Source organism: Pezoporus wallicus, unplaced genomic scaffold, assembly GCF_028554395.1.
Source record: "Pezoporus wallicus isolate ANWC-B61680 ecotype Strahan unplaced genomic scaffold, APGP_CSIRO_Pwel_v1 contig_6658, whole genome shotgun sequence".
Classification (NCBI taxonomy): Eukaryota; Metazoa; Chordata; class Aves; order Psittaciformes; family Psittacidae; genus Pezoporus; species Pezoporus wallicus.
The window spans coordinates 4,989,267-5,005,031 of record NW_026642312.1 but is presented as its reverse complement, the minus strand read 5'-3'; the positions used below and the strand labels follow the sequence as shown (position 1 = coordinate 5,005,031).

Genomic DNA, 15,765 nt, shown 5'->3' with positions numbered 1-15,765 from the left:
AGAGTGAACACATTTCATTCCAGATTAAAGCAGGATTATAGGTCTTGGTTTTCCAGATAGAAAAACAGCCAGATACACTTGCTGGAGTTCTGCTGGCTGATGTCATTCAAGGTTGTGGAAAGACTTAGCTAAGTCAGGCAGCATTGAGAGATGTGGGTCTACTGACTAACTTTCATGTTTTTCGTGTAGGTTGTGTTGATTGGGATGGGGACAGAATAAACTCAGCTGTGGGAAATGAAATTTTTGCTCGTAAAAGGTACATCCATAGTAGTATGATATTACCAGAACAGTAAATTGAACACTATCTGAGCTCCCACATGCAGATCTGAGCCATATACAATGTCCCCACAAGCGCTGACACATAAATGGCCTGTTATAAATCATCTCGGAATCTGCCACTACCTTCATAAATGACCTTCATGTACGAAAAGTGGGGTTGCTTGTGAGTAAAGAAGCAAACACACGAAGAGTCTCGTGTTGATGAACTGCATACAGAGCTGGCAGTGAGGGTACTCTGAGCTAGGGACCATGAATGCATTTAGGATCATCTAGTCCTGTCTTATTCTGCATAAATATTCACAATTTGGATATTGATATGTCAAGCTATAACTTGCATTTTTTCTCATGCATCCTAGAGGGTTTCATCAGTTTGTGTTTGCTGAGGACCTGGTCAACTCCCTTAATTTTAAATATAAGTAAATTCCTAGCAGAGTTAGCATGTCTAATCTACCACCTCTTTTCCACAAAGCCCAAAAGGATCAAAGTGAGTCTGACCTTCTTCTGTATCATAGAGCTGAAAAATAAAGGTATAGTCTATAGCTGATTTTCTCCTCCTAGAGCCTCTCTGACAAAGCAAACCAAGAACTGCGTTTTGGGACTGACCTATTTCTGGACCACTCCCTGTCTACTTAGTGGTTTCACCAATTTCAAAGGAAAGATAAATCAACTCCTTTGTCTTCACAGTGTAGTAAATACCTGATTTCTCATGCTAGAAATTGTCGCAAGTAAAAAAGTTTGAGACTTTCATAACATAAACAAAAAGGCCTATGTTTTATGACTTCAAATTCATTCACTTTTCTGATATTTCAGATGATCTAATAAGTATTGTTGAAGTAGGAAAAACTCTGTTCTGGAATACGTAGGATTAATACTTTTACTTTCTGTTGCATTTCTCTGGCAGAAAAGAAACATACTACATGATGATCAAAAGCAGCATGGCCAGCAGGTCGAGGGAGGTGATTCTCCCCTTCTACTCCTCTCTCATGATACCCCACCTGCAGTACTGCATTCAGCTCTGGAGCGAGCACCCAACACAAGGGACATGGAGCTGTTGAAGCAAGTCTAGAGGAGGTCCATGAAGATGATCAAAGGGCTGGAGCAACTCTCCTGTGAAGACAGACTGAAAGAGTTGGACTTTTTCAGCCTGGAGAAGGGAAGGCTCAGGGAGAGACCTCAGAGCAGCCCTGTAGTAAGTACCTAAAGGCAGCCTATGAGAAATCTGGAGAGGAAATTTTTACAAGGGTAGGTAGTGATAGGACATGGCTTTAAGCTGAAAGAAGGGCAATTGAGATCAGATTTTAGGAATAAATTCTTTACTGTGAGGGTGATGAGGCACTGGCGTAGGTTGCCCAGAGAAGCTGTGGCTGCCCCATCCCTGGCAGTGTTCAAGGCCAGGTTGGACAGGGCTTTGAGCAACCTGGTCGAGTGAAAAGTGTTTCTCCCCATGGCAAGGAGGTTGGAACTAGGTGATCTTTAAGGTCCCTTCCAGCCTAAATCAGTCTACGATTCTATGCTGCTTTCAAGTACCATGAGGGGTCCTGATAGGGGGACTGTGAAACAACATCCTACCTCTAAGCTGCAACAACAAATCACTGTGTATGTTGGTAAATGAGTTCAGTGCATGAGTTTATATTCTCAGACATGAAGAATACAATCCCGCCTTCTGGTGTATTCAGGACTAATTATTATTTCAGATTGCTGCAATACAGAGTCACAATATCTTGAAGATACAAAGTTAGAAATAAACAAACACAATGAAAATGTATGTTTGTCTCTTGTAAGGCTTGTGAACATGCTTCTTCATGATGAATGTCAGAGGCTTTGAATACCTTAATGCCTTTTATTTGGTGGCTGTAGTATTAGAGCAGAAGTCTTCTAAGCCAACAATTTAATGTGGAAGGGACAAGAGAATTAACCCAGGAGAAAAAAAAAAAACACCAGGTAGTTTTAATAACTCCATCAATAAATATTCCAAAACTTTTTTCAAATTATTTTCCAACCTGATATAACCTGTGTAAGAATAAGGCTGCCTGACAGTATTTTCAATCAATAGCAGAATCCTACCACTGCCTAATAAACTAAAAATTACTATAACGCTCTGAACCTAAGTGAAAACAAAAGCCGTCAGATAAATATCATTAATTTGGACAGAATTCCATTTAACTGCACTCAGACAGGTAAGGACTACTGCCAATTAGATCAGCTGACAAATCCGTCTTGTACTCTTCCATGGTTGCTGCAGCAGTGGAGCTACAATGGCAACAGTGCATAATACTTATTCAGGCTCCATCTATCCCTCCATTTACTGAGGTTGAAGTGAAGATTGCTGAAACAAAGCTCTACTTCATCTTAACCCTCAGGTCTATGTGTAAGCACCCTTTCTGGTATAAATGTGTAAACACAATTACTGTGTTTGCACTGTAGCATTTTAACTACAGGTGGCTAAACCTAAAAAGAACAAAATAAATCAGAGGGACAATTTGTTGTAAACTGATTCAACATGCACTTACAGAGAGCAAAACTGGAAATGCCATTCTAGACCAGACATGTTGTCCCTGGTTATTGTTAAAGGACAGTACAGAAATAAGTAGAATGCCCAAAGCACAGCTCTCAAGCTGACTGTTAATACCCAGAAAAAGACCTAAAACTTTAAAATGTGGTTTACTATGTTAACCTATTCTATTTTTCTATTATAATTTTAGTTCATCCTGATATCCTGCTCAATTCTAGTGGTGTGGGATTTCTTTAAGACTTAAGCCTCAAAAATTTCGTGCAAGAAGTTACATTTAACAATGCCCTGGATAGAAATTAATTCCTTTAACTGACTTCATATTTCCTTAAAAATCAGTATATTACAATACAGAGTGCACAGAAATCCCAGTGTATTTATAATTTATGTATTAGCCCTTGATACACTAGAACCCTGCCTTCCCTGATTTATCAGAATCCCAACCTTTTGCCTTTCTTTGGAACACTTTCCAGGGCTCATCTCACTTCCACCACTTGCCATATCCTTTAAGAAAAATAAAATTAAGGGGTTTGAATACTTGCAAAGATACATCTTTGTAATGGAATAGACTTTGAAAAATTGTAGATTAAATTATAATGAGCTTTCCATGACTTCAGTCATCGATCCAATGGTGTCAGGTATTCAAAATAAGCTCAGCTTTGAAGATAACACCAGTGGTGGAGAAACCATATTACTTGCAATATATAAAACAAAAAGTGTGATTTCAACTAGCTTCATCCTCAGCTGTAACAGTCATCTCTTCTGAGATTAGTTTGCGTGAATACCTTGACTGCCTTTTATTTTCTACTGGAAACACCTTGCTGAAACACCTTAAATACTAAAACTGAATCTACATTTTCACTGTTGCACAACTCCACAACTCTTTTGGCTTATAGCTTATCTTAAGCTATCCTACTACCATGATCGCTGGATGGAGGACAGGAAGAAACATCCACCCAGAAAGAATCTTAAATTCCAAAAAATACATTTTGATTTCCAAAAAAATTACACATTTCCTAAGTCTGCTGAAATCTCTGTGTTTGGTGTTTTGTGGTTGGTTGTCTTTTTTTTTTTCCACAGTTCTTCCTGTTTATGTCAGTTCTGATTTCATGGAAATGTTACTTATGTATCAAATAAAACTACACTACACATACAAAATAAGTAGATCTATAAGCACAGGAACTAATGAAGTCTGATTTCCTCTAAGTTTATATTTCAATCATTTTAACTTTTTTCCTTCTCTCACTTCCTCTTCTCCTGCCACTTATCAGTCCTACTGCTAAAAATTTAAAGACATGTAGTGGCTAGCGCCAAGCTACATGCGTGCTAACCTATATACTCATTGATCAGCACCTGATGCCACTTGGACCAAATAAGGGACTCAGATGCAGCTCTGCTTCTCAGTGGGGGAACTAATTTAGGATTTTGTCCTCTATGAGGTCACTGTTTTTCATTCAACCTGTAGCAATTCCATGTTGTCATCTAAGACCACCCTCCAATCAACAAAGTTGAAATGGGGGAGTGGTTTCTTCCCTATGGGCAAAAGAGTAAGCATACCTGACAAACTACTATATGATCCTGTAAGCCTTATTACTTAATGAAACTAAGCTAAACCCATGCCACTTATTTTTTATTTTGATTTTTAGTGTTCAATGACATAGTTATAGGTTACTCTCTAGAGACAGTTCTAGGTCCACACCAAGGGAAAAATCTCAGGCTGGATGAGGTATGAGTCCCCAACTTCAATATTGCTCATTAATACTAAAATTAGTGTATCATAAAACCTCAGAATCCAACATCTTTTCTTCCTAAATATCTTTCTCCTTTTACATTCAAATTAAAAAAACAGCCTCTTGGGTGCAGAGTGAGGGAGGTTTTAGATACTTCTGCTTTCAGTGGTTATCAGATACAACAATCACAATTAAAACACAGAGCCTCCTACAGCTGGGTGCAAGGTATTACATCCAAGTAACAACTAAATCTACAGCATGGGTGCTAAATCTACAGCTTTCAGAACAGGACTTCAATCAGTGTCAACTGTCACAGGGTGAACTGAACTGCTTGAAGTGGAGTAGGGAAAGTCTTCCAGCAGCTGAAGATTTATTTATCAGCTTTAAATTATTTTTAAATTTACATGCGTCTCAAGAAATGGATACTTGCTCTGTTTCAAGCAAGAAAGCAAACAACTTGTGGTTTAGCTGCTTTTTCAGAATTAAATAAATCTAACATAAGAATGATCACTGGATGTGTAGCTAAAGACTACCTTTAACACCTCGCATTTGTATATATATATGCACATTAGTTCAACCAGTTTGCATTTCACATTTAACTTGACTACAAGAGAGACATTGAGGTTCTAGAGCAGGGCCAGATAAAGGGCAACAGAGCTGGCACAGGGCCAGGAGCACAAGTGTGATGGGGAACAGCTGAGGGACCTGTGGGGTTTAGTCTGGAGAAGAGAAGGCTCAGGGGGGACCTTATCGCTCCCTAGAACTGCCTGACAGGAGGATGGAGCCAGGAGACAGCTGGGCTCTGCTCCCAGGGAACAAGGGATGGGACAAGAGGAAACAGCCTCAAGCTGTAAACCTCAGGGAAGGTTTAGATGGAGATGAAAAACAATTCCTTACCCAGAGGGTGGTCAGGCATTAGAACAGGCTGCCCAGGGCAGTGGTAGAGTCACGGTCCCTGGAAGTGTTCACGCACTGTGTAGATAAGGCCCTCAGTGCCATGGGTTAGTGGTGGCCTTGGCAGTGCTAGGGGAATGGTTGGACAGGATGATCTTAAAGGTCTTTTCCAACCTGGTTGATTCTATGATTCTGGGAATGCCAGGTTGATAACTCATTTTAGTGAAAAAGTTGAGCACCACATTAATAAACGTGTTAGCATTTTCTGAAACTATTCCTTGTAATTTTGATTTTTTTTTTTTTTTTTTGTTTTACCCTCTTTAATTACTTGGTACTGCTTATAATTGCAGTAGCATGTGAAGCATCAAAAGAAGACAGGCTTTACTTTGCTAAACTTTTAAAACATACAAAAACCAGCTCATGCTGATAGAATTATAGCATCATAGAATACTTAGCATTGGAAAGTCCCTTAAGATAATCTAGCTCCAACCCCCCTGCCATGGGCAGGGACACTCCATGTCACACACAGTGTCACCCAAGACTCCCTCCAACCTGGCCTTGAACACTGCCAGGGATTCACGACTTCCTTAGGCAACCCATTCCAGTACCTCACCACCCTCACAGTAGAGCTCAATGGAGTTTACAATATTATCAGATGAAAAGATTGGAAAAGGGACTTATCATAAAGTAGGCAAATGTTATATAAAAAGTACAATATTTTTGTATCTCATACGTGTGAGAATATGTTTTCTGGATTTCCAACAAATGATGCATTATTTTTTTTTCTTTAACTCAAAGAGGTCAAATGGAAACTTAAAAAAACCCCAAAACATAAAAATGCATAACAAAAATCCTATTTTCTGGTCCCTTTTCTCTAGACTAGGCATTTTGAGTTTATGTTGTGAGATGGCAAATATTTTAAAGGCAGGTTGTTCTTTCTGATGGGCAAAGTACTTCTGAAAATCTTCCATCTTCAAATCCCCATTAAAAACTTAATGAAAGAAAACATTTCTGACATTTGTTTTTCCAAGACTTTTTTTTGTCTTGTGTCATAAAAGAAACTTTAGAATATAGATTTTTCTTCCCAAAGTGTATTCAGCACACTTCTGGAACATAGAATAAAAAATAAATAATAATAATAACAACAACAATGACAACATGACACTAGCAACTATTTCTAAGAAACAAACAAAATTCTCCTTTTTTTTTTATTCCACAGCAAACCCCAATATTCTTTCTTTTGGTATATGGGAAGTATATACACTTTACCAGTCTCCCGTTAGAAAAACAGAAATTAATGCATATGTTACCATGACTGAAATGAGAACACAGACAAATATACATAAAGTATGTCACTCAACTTCAGCCTCAAACTAGATTTCTTATTCTAGCAATAATTCTTAAAAAAGTTATTTTTTATTACTGGCCTGAGGCAAATTCAACTGAGATTATGCTTCTCAGGGGAAATGAAGCATTTTCTGAAGCAAATGTACAGCTTATCTGAGTACGCTGTAAAATCTGAAGATATTTGTCCTCTGAGCCATATTAGCACAGTCCACAGAATTCCGCAGTTCCTTCTCTAGTGCATGGATCACCTGAATACATGACAGTAATACTTAGTTTGTGATCCACTTAAGCTTTCTATTACCAGATTTTAGCTGCTCTTAAATTTGGCTGTGACAGTCCTATGTCTTACATGACAATTTCAAGCATTATTTACAAACTTTGATTAACATGAAGACTTTCACAGGTCCTTATGGCTTCAGATTTTGATTTCAAGCTATATCTTTTTGACCCTTTGGTGTCTCTGTGCTCTAATTCTCCTATATTGTAACGATTTATCATTTTCTATATTCAGTGTAAATGCTTTCAGTTCTAAATCTCTGGCCATCTATTTTCCTGTATTGAGTGCACTTCAGAGAGACACATCCTTAAAACATCATCATGTTAATCTCTCTTTGGAATATTTATATGCATCAAAAGATTTATTACTATTATTATTTTATAAGATGCTACATTTGCAATAATTGCAGGGAATGCTCTACTAAGTCCTGATAAAAATATTCAAGTGTTCTGGTTGATTTCTGCTCTAAGACAGATAAAACCAAGGAACCGACTGTTGAGAAATATGCAAAAAGCAGAACACAGGCAGTAGTTGCCTGCTCTGATATTACGGAGTAAGAGCAATATAACCAAACTAAAAGGAAGGAAAAGTGCTCAGTAAAAATGATGTGGTATAAATCATTAGGTGGACACAGATAACAGCCATGAATATGGTAAAAGCTGCAACATAAGAACAGCTAAATTGATTAGAATTGGCTATCCTGCAGTCTCATAGCCTGGTTGCAGATTGGAAAAGAGAAGAGGTAGGTTCTCCTATGACATAAAATCTGGTCCCCCAGCAAACAGCTGCAAGACTTACTTTCCTAAGCATTAAAAAACAGTGGCTGTTTTCCTTCCCTTACCCCCTCACTGAAAAACAGTTCCAAAACCAAAGAATCGGCATAGTTGAAAGGGGTTCCAAGACACAAGCCTTGACTTTACAGACCACAGATTCTGAACTATACAGCTGCAGAAGGCCTGTGGCAACTGATGCCATTCAAAGATTTCCCATCATCTCCTCACTGAAGATAAGAAACCTGTAGAGTCTCTTTTTAGATTAAAGCTATCATCTAATGGTTGAAACAGAGAACTGTGCATTTTAAGTCTGAAAATCTATTCTCAGCTATGCCTTTAACTCACTTGGTGACAGTCTGTCTCACAATATCTTTTGCTCTAGACCGAATATCTGGTAGACAGAGCAGGTTACTACCACTATCATTACAACTTTTCCCAAGATTATTTAGCTTTCCAAGTGATCTGAGATACTCAGAATAAAAGGTTTTACCGCCTAAGCTTAGTTTCACTACAACCAGTAAAGATGGGAAAATTGTAGTAACAAGGCTTAATAGTTTCTCCTTCATTCAATAATAAATAATTCTAGTAATAAAAGATATATATCTACAACAATAAAACCAAAAATTTGGTTGAAGCAGAACCACCACTGATGAATAAACAAGTTTTCCCGTTCCTGCTCCTCATTTATTAGAATTTTATTAATATAAATATTTCATCCATTCAACAATTAGAAAAATGCATAAAAATATTTCACATTGCTCTTTCCTACATTAATGAAACAAACCCTTAGAAGAACTAAAGTACTTTCTTCTCTAGCTACAGTTATTGACAAGGTCCTGCAAAACTCTTGACTCAAGGCAGGCAACTTCCACGTTTCAGTTCACTGAAACTTAAACAGAACACAGACTATATCAGAGTCTTTTCTTTTGCAAGAACACCCGAGTTTATAGCAAACCTTAGGTTGGTTTCTATTTATGCTAATTGGCATTAGCAAGTCAACTACGTACTCCAAAACTAAGGGGGCTGTTTTTTGTTGTTTTTTTTTTTTAAACTGTCAATGCAATTATTTTCTAATTAATAAATGCAAACAAACAAACAAAAATTGCTACAGCTGAACTGGTAACTGTTCCGTGACACCACAGAGGCAATGGGCTAAGGCTTGTAGTAAATTACAAAACCCAGTAACATCAATCTCAAATCAGTTATAATGAAGAAACTTAAAGTTCTTCTTCCTCATGGAGCTTCCCGAGAAAATTAGAGCTATGCATTTTTCATTTCAGGACATGGGAAGATTATGGGCAAATCAAATATGTCTTTCTGTAACAGACATTAGTATGGGATAAATAGGGATGACTGGGACAGAAAACTTTTAGATTGTGCTCTTTTCTATGCTAGTCAGGAACAGAGCTAGACAATATGTCTGCTTTCTTTGTGTACCATCAGGGGGAGACAAATATTTTGGAAAACTTGCTATAATTTTAAGTTATTAGGTTCATTCTTAAAGTTCAGCTGAGACAAGAACAAACCTGTTGGACATTTTCAATCTAATGAAAATGCAATTCTACCACCAGGATAAATGTTAAAAAGAGAACAAATACTGGGAAAAAATGCTGCACAAACCCTTACATACAGAAAAAGCTAATAAATTACACTTTCTTTAGTATTGAATTACTGCCAGTCTAACAAATAGACCACAGATGATGACAAACCTCGTAATTAAGCTCACTCTCTGAAAAGAAGGCATGTAAAAATTGATTTAATATGTGAAAAAAAAGTCTTTTTCTTCTACCTCTTTAATATTCTAAACAAAACTGAGTACATGTTTCTTAGTGTACAATGCTAGGCCTGGCCATTAAGCACAACATGGCTGAAAGCAAACTCTCATTTTTCCTTTGAACTGTGTTCATTCTTAGTCACTGGGGGGTTAACACCATCATCTGTCATTCACCAGCAGAATCTGTCCCCTGCAGTTTTGGCCACTTCAAATTTTCACCCACAATAACCTCTCAGTGACAATCCACCACTAGAATCCAAATTACCAAGAAACAGCACCCCAAGGTTCATCTTGTGATATTCACCTACACATGCTAATGGTTTGGTGAAGTTTCTCATTGCCCTGCAATAATATTCTTTGCTCTGTTTTTGACAGTGTTATCCATTCAGGAATATTCATACTGAGGTTATCTACCCAGCACACTGCAGTGAATGTCGCACGCTGCTCTGTACATGTCTCTGCAATGTTTCTGTCCTTCATCTATATACTAGATACCATGCATCATCTCACTCATCTTCAAGAAAGCAACGTCCCTTTTTGATGTTCCCACCACATGAAACCAACCACCTAGATTTGTTCAGATATAAGAAAAAGGTCTCATATGCTTTCCCATATGTTTCTCTTCAGAAACTGGGTATCCATAAAGCATTTCTATTTATTCAAAGTCATCCCACTATAGCTTCAAAGCCTGACAGCTGCTAGGCTGCTGCCATGCTAAGATGAATATCACTCTTCAAGCTTACTTCATCACTTCCTGGTGATTCCCTGTATTCAATTATTAGCTCCTGACGTATTTAGATTTTAAACTTATCCTTTTCTGTGCTGTACAGGACCTGATACACTGGAGTCCTGGTCTCATAACAAGAGTTCCTATGTGATGAAAATAAAAAACACCATAAACCTATCAAGGACACATCCACATCTGTACCAACCTTGCCTCAGGAAGCTCATATTCTAGATGATATGGTGAAAAAGCTGAATTATATATATTTCTTACTGATGAACTGTGTGAATTTCAGCACACACAAGCGACACAGAGACAAACCCACTCTGGTGACTCATGTTAGGGGTAAAGCATACAGACCTACACAGCTGCCTTAAGGACACAGAAACATCCATGGCATATGGCTATAGATAACTGCTGAAGAGAAAGATGAGAGTTACTTACCACGCTGCAGCCAGGACAGTCAGGACCATTTTCACATGTCCTACGCCGTGCCTGAATCCCTCCACCGCACTGAGCTGTGCAGCGCTCCCACGGACCCCAGCCTGTCCAAAACACATGAGGGGGGCACAACAAATGCTCATTGCAGTACCTGTGAGAAGAGGCAAACAAGGAGGCAAAAAAATCTATTTAGTACCAAGACAAGACCTCCCCCAAAAGTCCCTCTTTGCATTATTCAGATAAATGTTTGTACAGGAAAATATTTTATACAAAGGGCCCCTCTCTATTCACAAAGCACTGAACTAACAGTTGTCACACTGCACAGAGTGTTTGAACAGTTGAGATTTTTTCTAGGCTGTAATTGCGTGGGTGAAGCATTTGTTTCCTTTATTCAGTGCCTTTATACAATACATGCAATACAAACATGCTATTGCACTGAGAGCATGTAAGCAAGGTTGACAACTGCTTTATTAAAAACAGTTGTGGTTACACATCTGGAGCAGAAGTGAGTCAACCAAACAAAAGGCAACCATTTATGCAGAAATCTTTTATCAGTTCCAGCTAAGCACTGATTCGGACCCATTGCTCTCCCCTTCAGAGGAGCTTTTTGATTTCCACAGTGTCTCCATTTTTATGGGTAAAATCAAAGCTAAAACATTGATTCTAGGCATAAAGAATTGTACTGTTTTCATAATGTTATTACTTTATCTTCAAAGGGGTGTTTTTAGCTATTAAAATCTTTACAGGATTTTCCAGTGCTGCAAACTGACTCAGAAGTCCACTAGGTTCTTGAGGGAAGCAGGAATGTTTTACAATGAGCTGTCATTATTGTAACAAGACATTCAAACATGCAAGAGGGTCCCATCTTTCTAGTTTTTTAATTTTTTGTAAAAAACTAAGAATCCTTAGTTTTTGAGTGTGCCATCAAGTAACTCTAGCCATTGCATGTGCTGTTTAGTAAGGACGCTCTACACACATCTGAAGGGGCTGGGGCACCAGAAAACATAACTGGGGCTCTTGAAGAGGCCAAGCAGTTATCTTAGATAAAGCAGAGCCATGACAGATATTCAGAAAACAGATGACCCTGAAGGAGTGCTCTAATATTTTATGGATGTGGCTCGGTGGCTTTTGTTCTGATACTGTCCTGAACTCACAAATCAAACTATTACTATGTTTCCTCATTTTTTATACCAGCCATCCAAATTCCACTGCCTTCTTGTCCTTCTAAAAAGTCTTCATCACTTTGCACTCTCCTGAGTGACTCAAATACTTCAAAAATTCATTTTCTACAAAAAGAGACATGATAAAGTGTCATTTTCAACAAGAACAACCACTCTTTTTTTTTTATTGGTTGAGTTTTTGTTCGATTTTGATTTTGTTTTTCAGAAAGACCCAAGATCCTCGAGCTCTAATTCTTAATTACCAAGGAATTTGCACAATCAGAATTCCATGGGAAAAAAAAAAAAGTTGCTTCTTTGTACTATACACAAAAGTAGGTTTAACACATATGCCAGAACCTATGATTCATAATATGTCCCTAGGTCTTAGCAAATGCCATAAAAATTTAAAAGCTTGGGAGTGGAGTAAATAAGGGAGTGACATTTGGTTTTGTGTTTCTGTCTAGTTGAGGAAACTTCTAACAGCTTCTATTGGCCTGGCTCCCCAGTACAAGAGAGATACGGAGCTCCTGGAGCAAGTCCAGAGAAGGGCTACTAGAATGATTAAGGGTCTGAAGCACCCCCCATTTAAGGAAAAGCTGAAGGAGCTAGGACTGTTCAGCCTAAAGAAGATCTGATCAATGTGTTTAGGTACGTGAAGGGAGGGTGTCAAAAGGATGGGGCCAGACTCTTCTTGGTGGTGCCAGGTGATATGATGAGAGGTAATGGGCATGAACTAAAACACAGGAAGCTCTACCTGAACATGAGAAAGAACCTAACTGTGAAGGTGAATGAGCATTGAAATAGGTTGCCTAGAGAGGTTGCTGGGCCTCCTTCCCTGGAGATATTCAAAGAGAAGAGCCATCTGGATGCAGTCCTGAGCAATGTGCTCTAGGTGACCCTGCCTGAGCAGGAAGGTTGGAATAGATGACTTGTGGTGGTCCCTTCCAGCCTCAACCATTCTGTGATTCTGGTACCTGGTCTTCTGTTTGCCAGTAAAATGAGATAAAAACCCCCAAATCTTCAACACTTATGAATCTGCTATCTCAGAATTCTTCAGTGCATGATTTGGATAAAAGTTTTTTAAGTTAAGCTTATATATATAAGCTATGTTTTTTTTTTCCTTCTGCATGTTCAATATTTGCAATTCACAGTTCACATATGCCAACACTAAAGATGCATAGGAATGTTCTGCACCTGGATATTCTTCCCCCAAAACTCCAACAGCTGCACACGTTCTTTGTCACATGCAGCCATTTATGTGAATGTTTGTGATAGTTTGTCTCTGTAATCATTTTTTGAGAATGAGCACCAAACGAAAGATAGATGTAACATCACCATTTATTTAGTGAAATGAGTTCATATTTTGCATAATTTCATTAGGTCTTAGTGGGGATATGCTAAGTTAATTTGGGACACACGCATAGGATAAAGCAAGTCTGCCATGAAGTTGAGAATTACTAATATTCAGCCATGCAAAAAGTAAAATTAAGGGTGAGACTCATCATACCTTAAAATACAGGCATGTGCAGTGTAACTGTTTAGAAATGAAGAAAACCATCTAAATTTGAGTGACAGTTCATGCAAATAAACAACCCTTTAAAAACATGATTTATGTCACCCTAAAGCAAATGTCTAATGTAGGTCATACAAATGCAGCCCTCAATATACTGATTTTTCTCCATTGACTACAAAAGCTGGGAGACAGACATCTAAGCTCCCATTACAGTCAATGGAAATTTACAAGCTATGCAGACTAGAATGATTAATTTGACCAAATTTAGGAATATACAGTAGTAGGAGGCAAATCACTCTGTTCTCCACAGCCTGTGTTAACTAGATTTCCGTTGGCTGTAGTGGGAACTTAGATGGCTGTTTCCCACACAGCTTCTGTAGTCAAGTCACCGGACACATATATAAGCACTCACATTTGTAAACACGTGATGTTAGGTGCGACAAATCTCACTTAAATGACACCCATAACACTATACAGTGCCACTTTTAGTCTCAATGTGCCTTATCACCTGCTCTTTCATACTTAAACGGAAGTCAGAAAAGAAACCTGACACAGTAAACACTTCAAAGGTTGGCAGTTCTGTTAACCAAAGCTATTTAAAGATGCAGTTGAAACTACAAGACGAAACTACAAGATGAAAAAAGCCCTCGAATGTCTAATACAAGCTTCTTAACTTCAATTTAGATTTTTTTTAAGTCAACAACAGAAGTGAGTGTCAAGTTTTCCTTTTATTCTTTTTGTTGTTTTTTTGTTTTTTTTTCTTTTTTTCCAGAAAAAGGAAAAGAAACAAACAACACAGAATACAAGTACACTCTTATTTTCAGTTCAGCCAACCAGCTTCTGAAAACACCAGGTATGTTTTCACAGCTAGAGACATCCCTGCAATTGATCTTTGAGAGCTGTGCTACAGCAAGGGCTCTGAGCCAAGTTTCATTATATCTCTTCTTGGCTGCATGTCAAGTCATTCAGCAACCATTTTTCCCTTTTGCTCTTTCTTCCCCTCTTAATTTTGTTCTCAGGACCCACAGGGCCAACATTTTACAGTAATCCAAAAAAACATGCAATGCAAGAAACATGAATCTGTGAAATCACTGCCCTCTCCCCTAATCTAACTGCACTGAGGTCAGAAGGGAGAACAGTCTCAAGAAATGTGGGGTTTGTACAGTGACCCTTCCCATTTTCCCTTGCAGTGAATCCAAGTTCAAATGCCCTGATAAAAGATTTGTTGCACTGGGTGAAGTCCTGTTTGTCCACAACCACTAGTTCCTACGCTAATGTTTGCATTTTTACTCCAGGAGATTCCAGTACAGCTGGAATTACTAATTCTTGTTCCTATGAAGATCTCAACCTTTACTAACATATCAATTTATGTCAGTGTTGCCACGTGGCTCTGAATACCACAGGCTAATTGCATGACAGTGTAACGTCTCCAGAGAGATGCTATTTAAATCAAACATATAGTTCTTAAGTTTGAACTATATTATACTAGCATGTATTTAAGAAAGACAAACTAACCTTCGTCACTGTCTGTCTGACCATTCCTATGCAATATACTGTTATGTGGTAGGTGACTACCAGCTGGTGACTTACTGGGAAGCACACACTATACTGAGGTTGATGGGAATGCTGTATTCCCTTAATTGAAGGCAGACACATGATGCACATAGATGCCTTCCTGGATTCAGAATTCCAAATTCACAGGAATCCCTACCCAGGAAATTGTGGACGGTTGTGGAGGCCAGGGCATGCTCTCTTAGGGGCTTCTGTGGAAGAAGAGGAGGGAGTAAAGAAAGCAAAAAGGATGGGAGTACACACTTCCCAGCAGATAAGACAGCCATGGGAGCACAAGCCCGAAGACTCATGGTATTTGATCTGCTCTACTAATGGGGACCGGGTTTGTTTGCACTGCTTGGAAACAGGAAGTACTACAATGAACAGCACTTAACTTTTATCAGTTCCTCCTTCTCATGGAAAGAAGCCCAAAAGCTCTGAATATCTGCTGAGGACTGCGTACTAAAAAAAGGTGACACTATTTACTGCTTCTAATCGTCTTATAAACCCCCCAAAATTTTAGGGCTTTCAAATATTTACTCTTCATCTGCAGCCAATTTATTTTTCCACTTCTGATTTGCCATGCTTTTTTTGTTTTTTTTTTTCCTATGTAATAAAAGATAACTGCATTCACTAAAAGCAAGGAATTCTCATTCTAATGTCCCTCATTTCTGCACAGGTAGGAGGGAGACCAGTGGACTTCACGAGCCCACATCCACAGCAACTTCCACAGAAAGGAGAGGACAAATATTTTCATTCAATGAAAAAGCCAAGACAGGATACTACAGACTCC

The 15,765-nt window shown here is 38.4% G+C and overlaps 1 protein-coding gene across 5 annotated transcripts in view; it reads right to left on the bottom strand.

Annotated features, from left to right (window-relative positions):
* SEMA5A (semaphorin 5A) overlaps positions 1 to 15,765 on the bottom strand; it is a 320,019-nt gene that overhangs the window by 59,344 nt on the left and 244,910 nt on the right. For all 5 annotated transcript variants that reach the window (XM_057428775.1, XM_057428779.1, XM_057428777.1 and 2 more), the window contains one exon: positions 10,752 to 10,899. In XM_057428775.1, the coding sequence (XP_057284758.1) occupies positions 10,752 to 10,899 (148 nt within the window). The remainder of the gene's footprint in view (positions 1 to 10,751; positions 10,900 to 15,765) is intronic.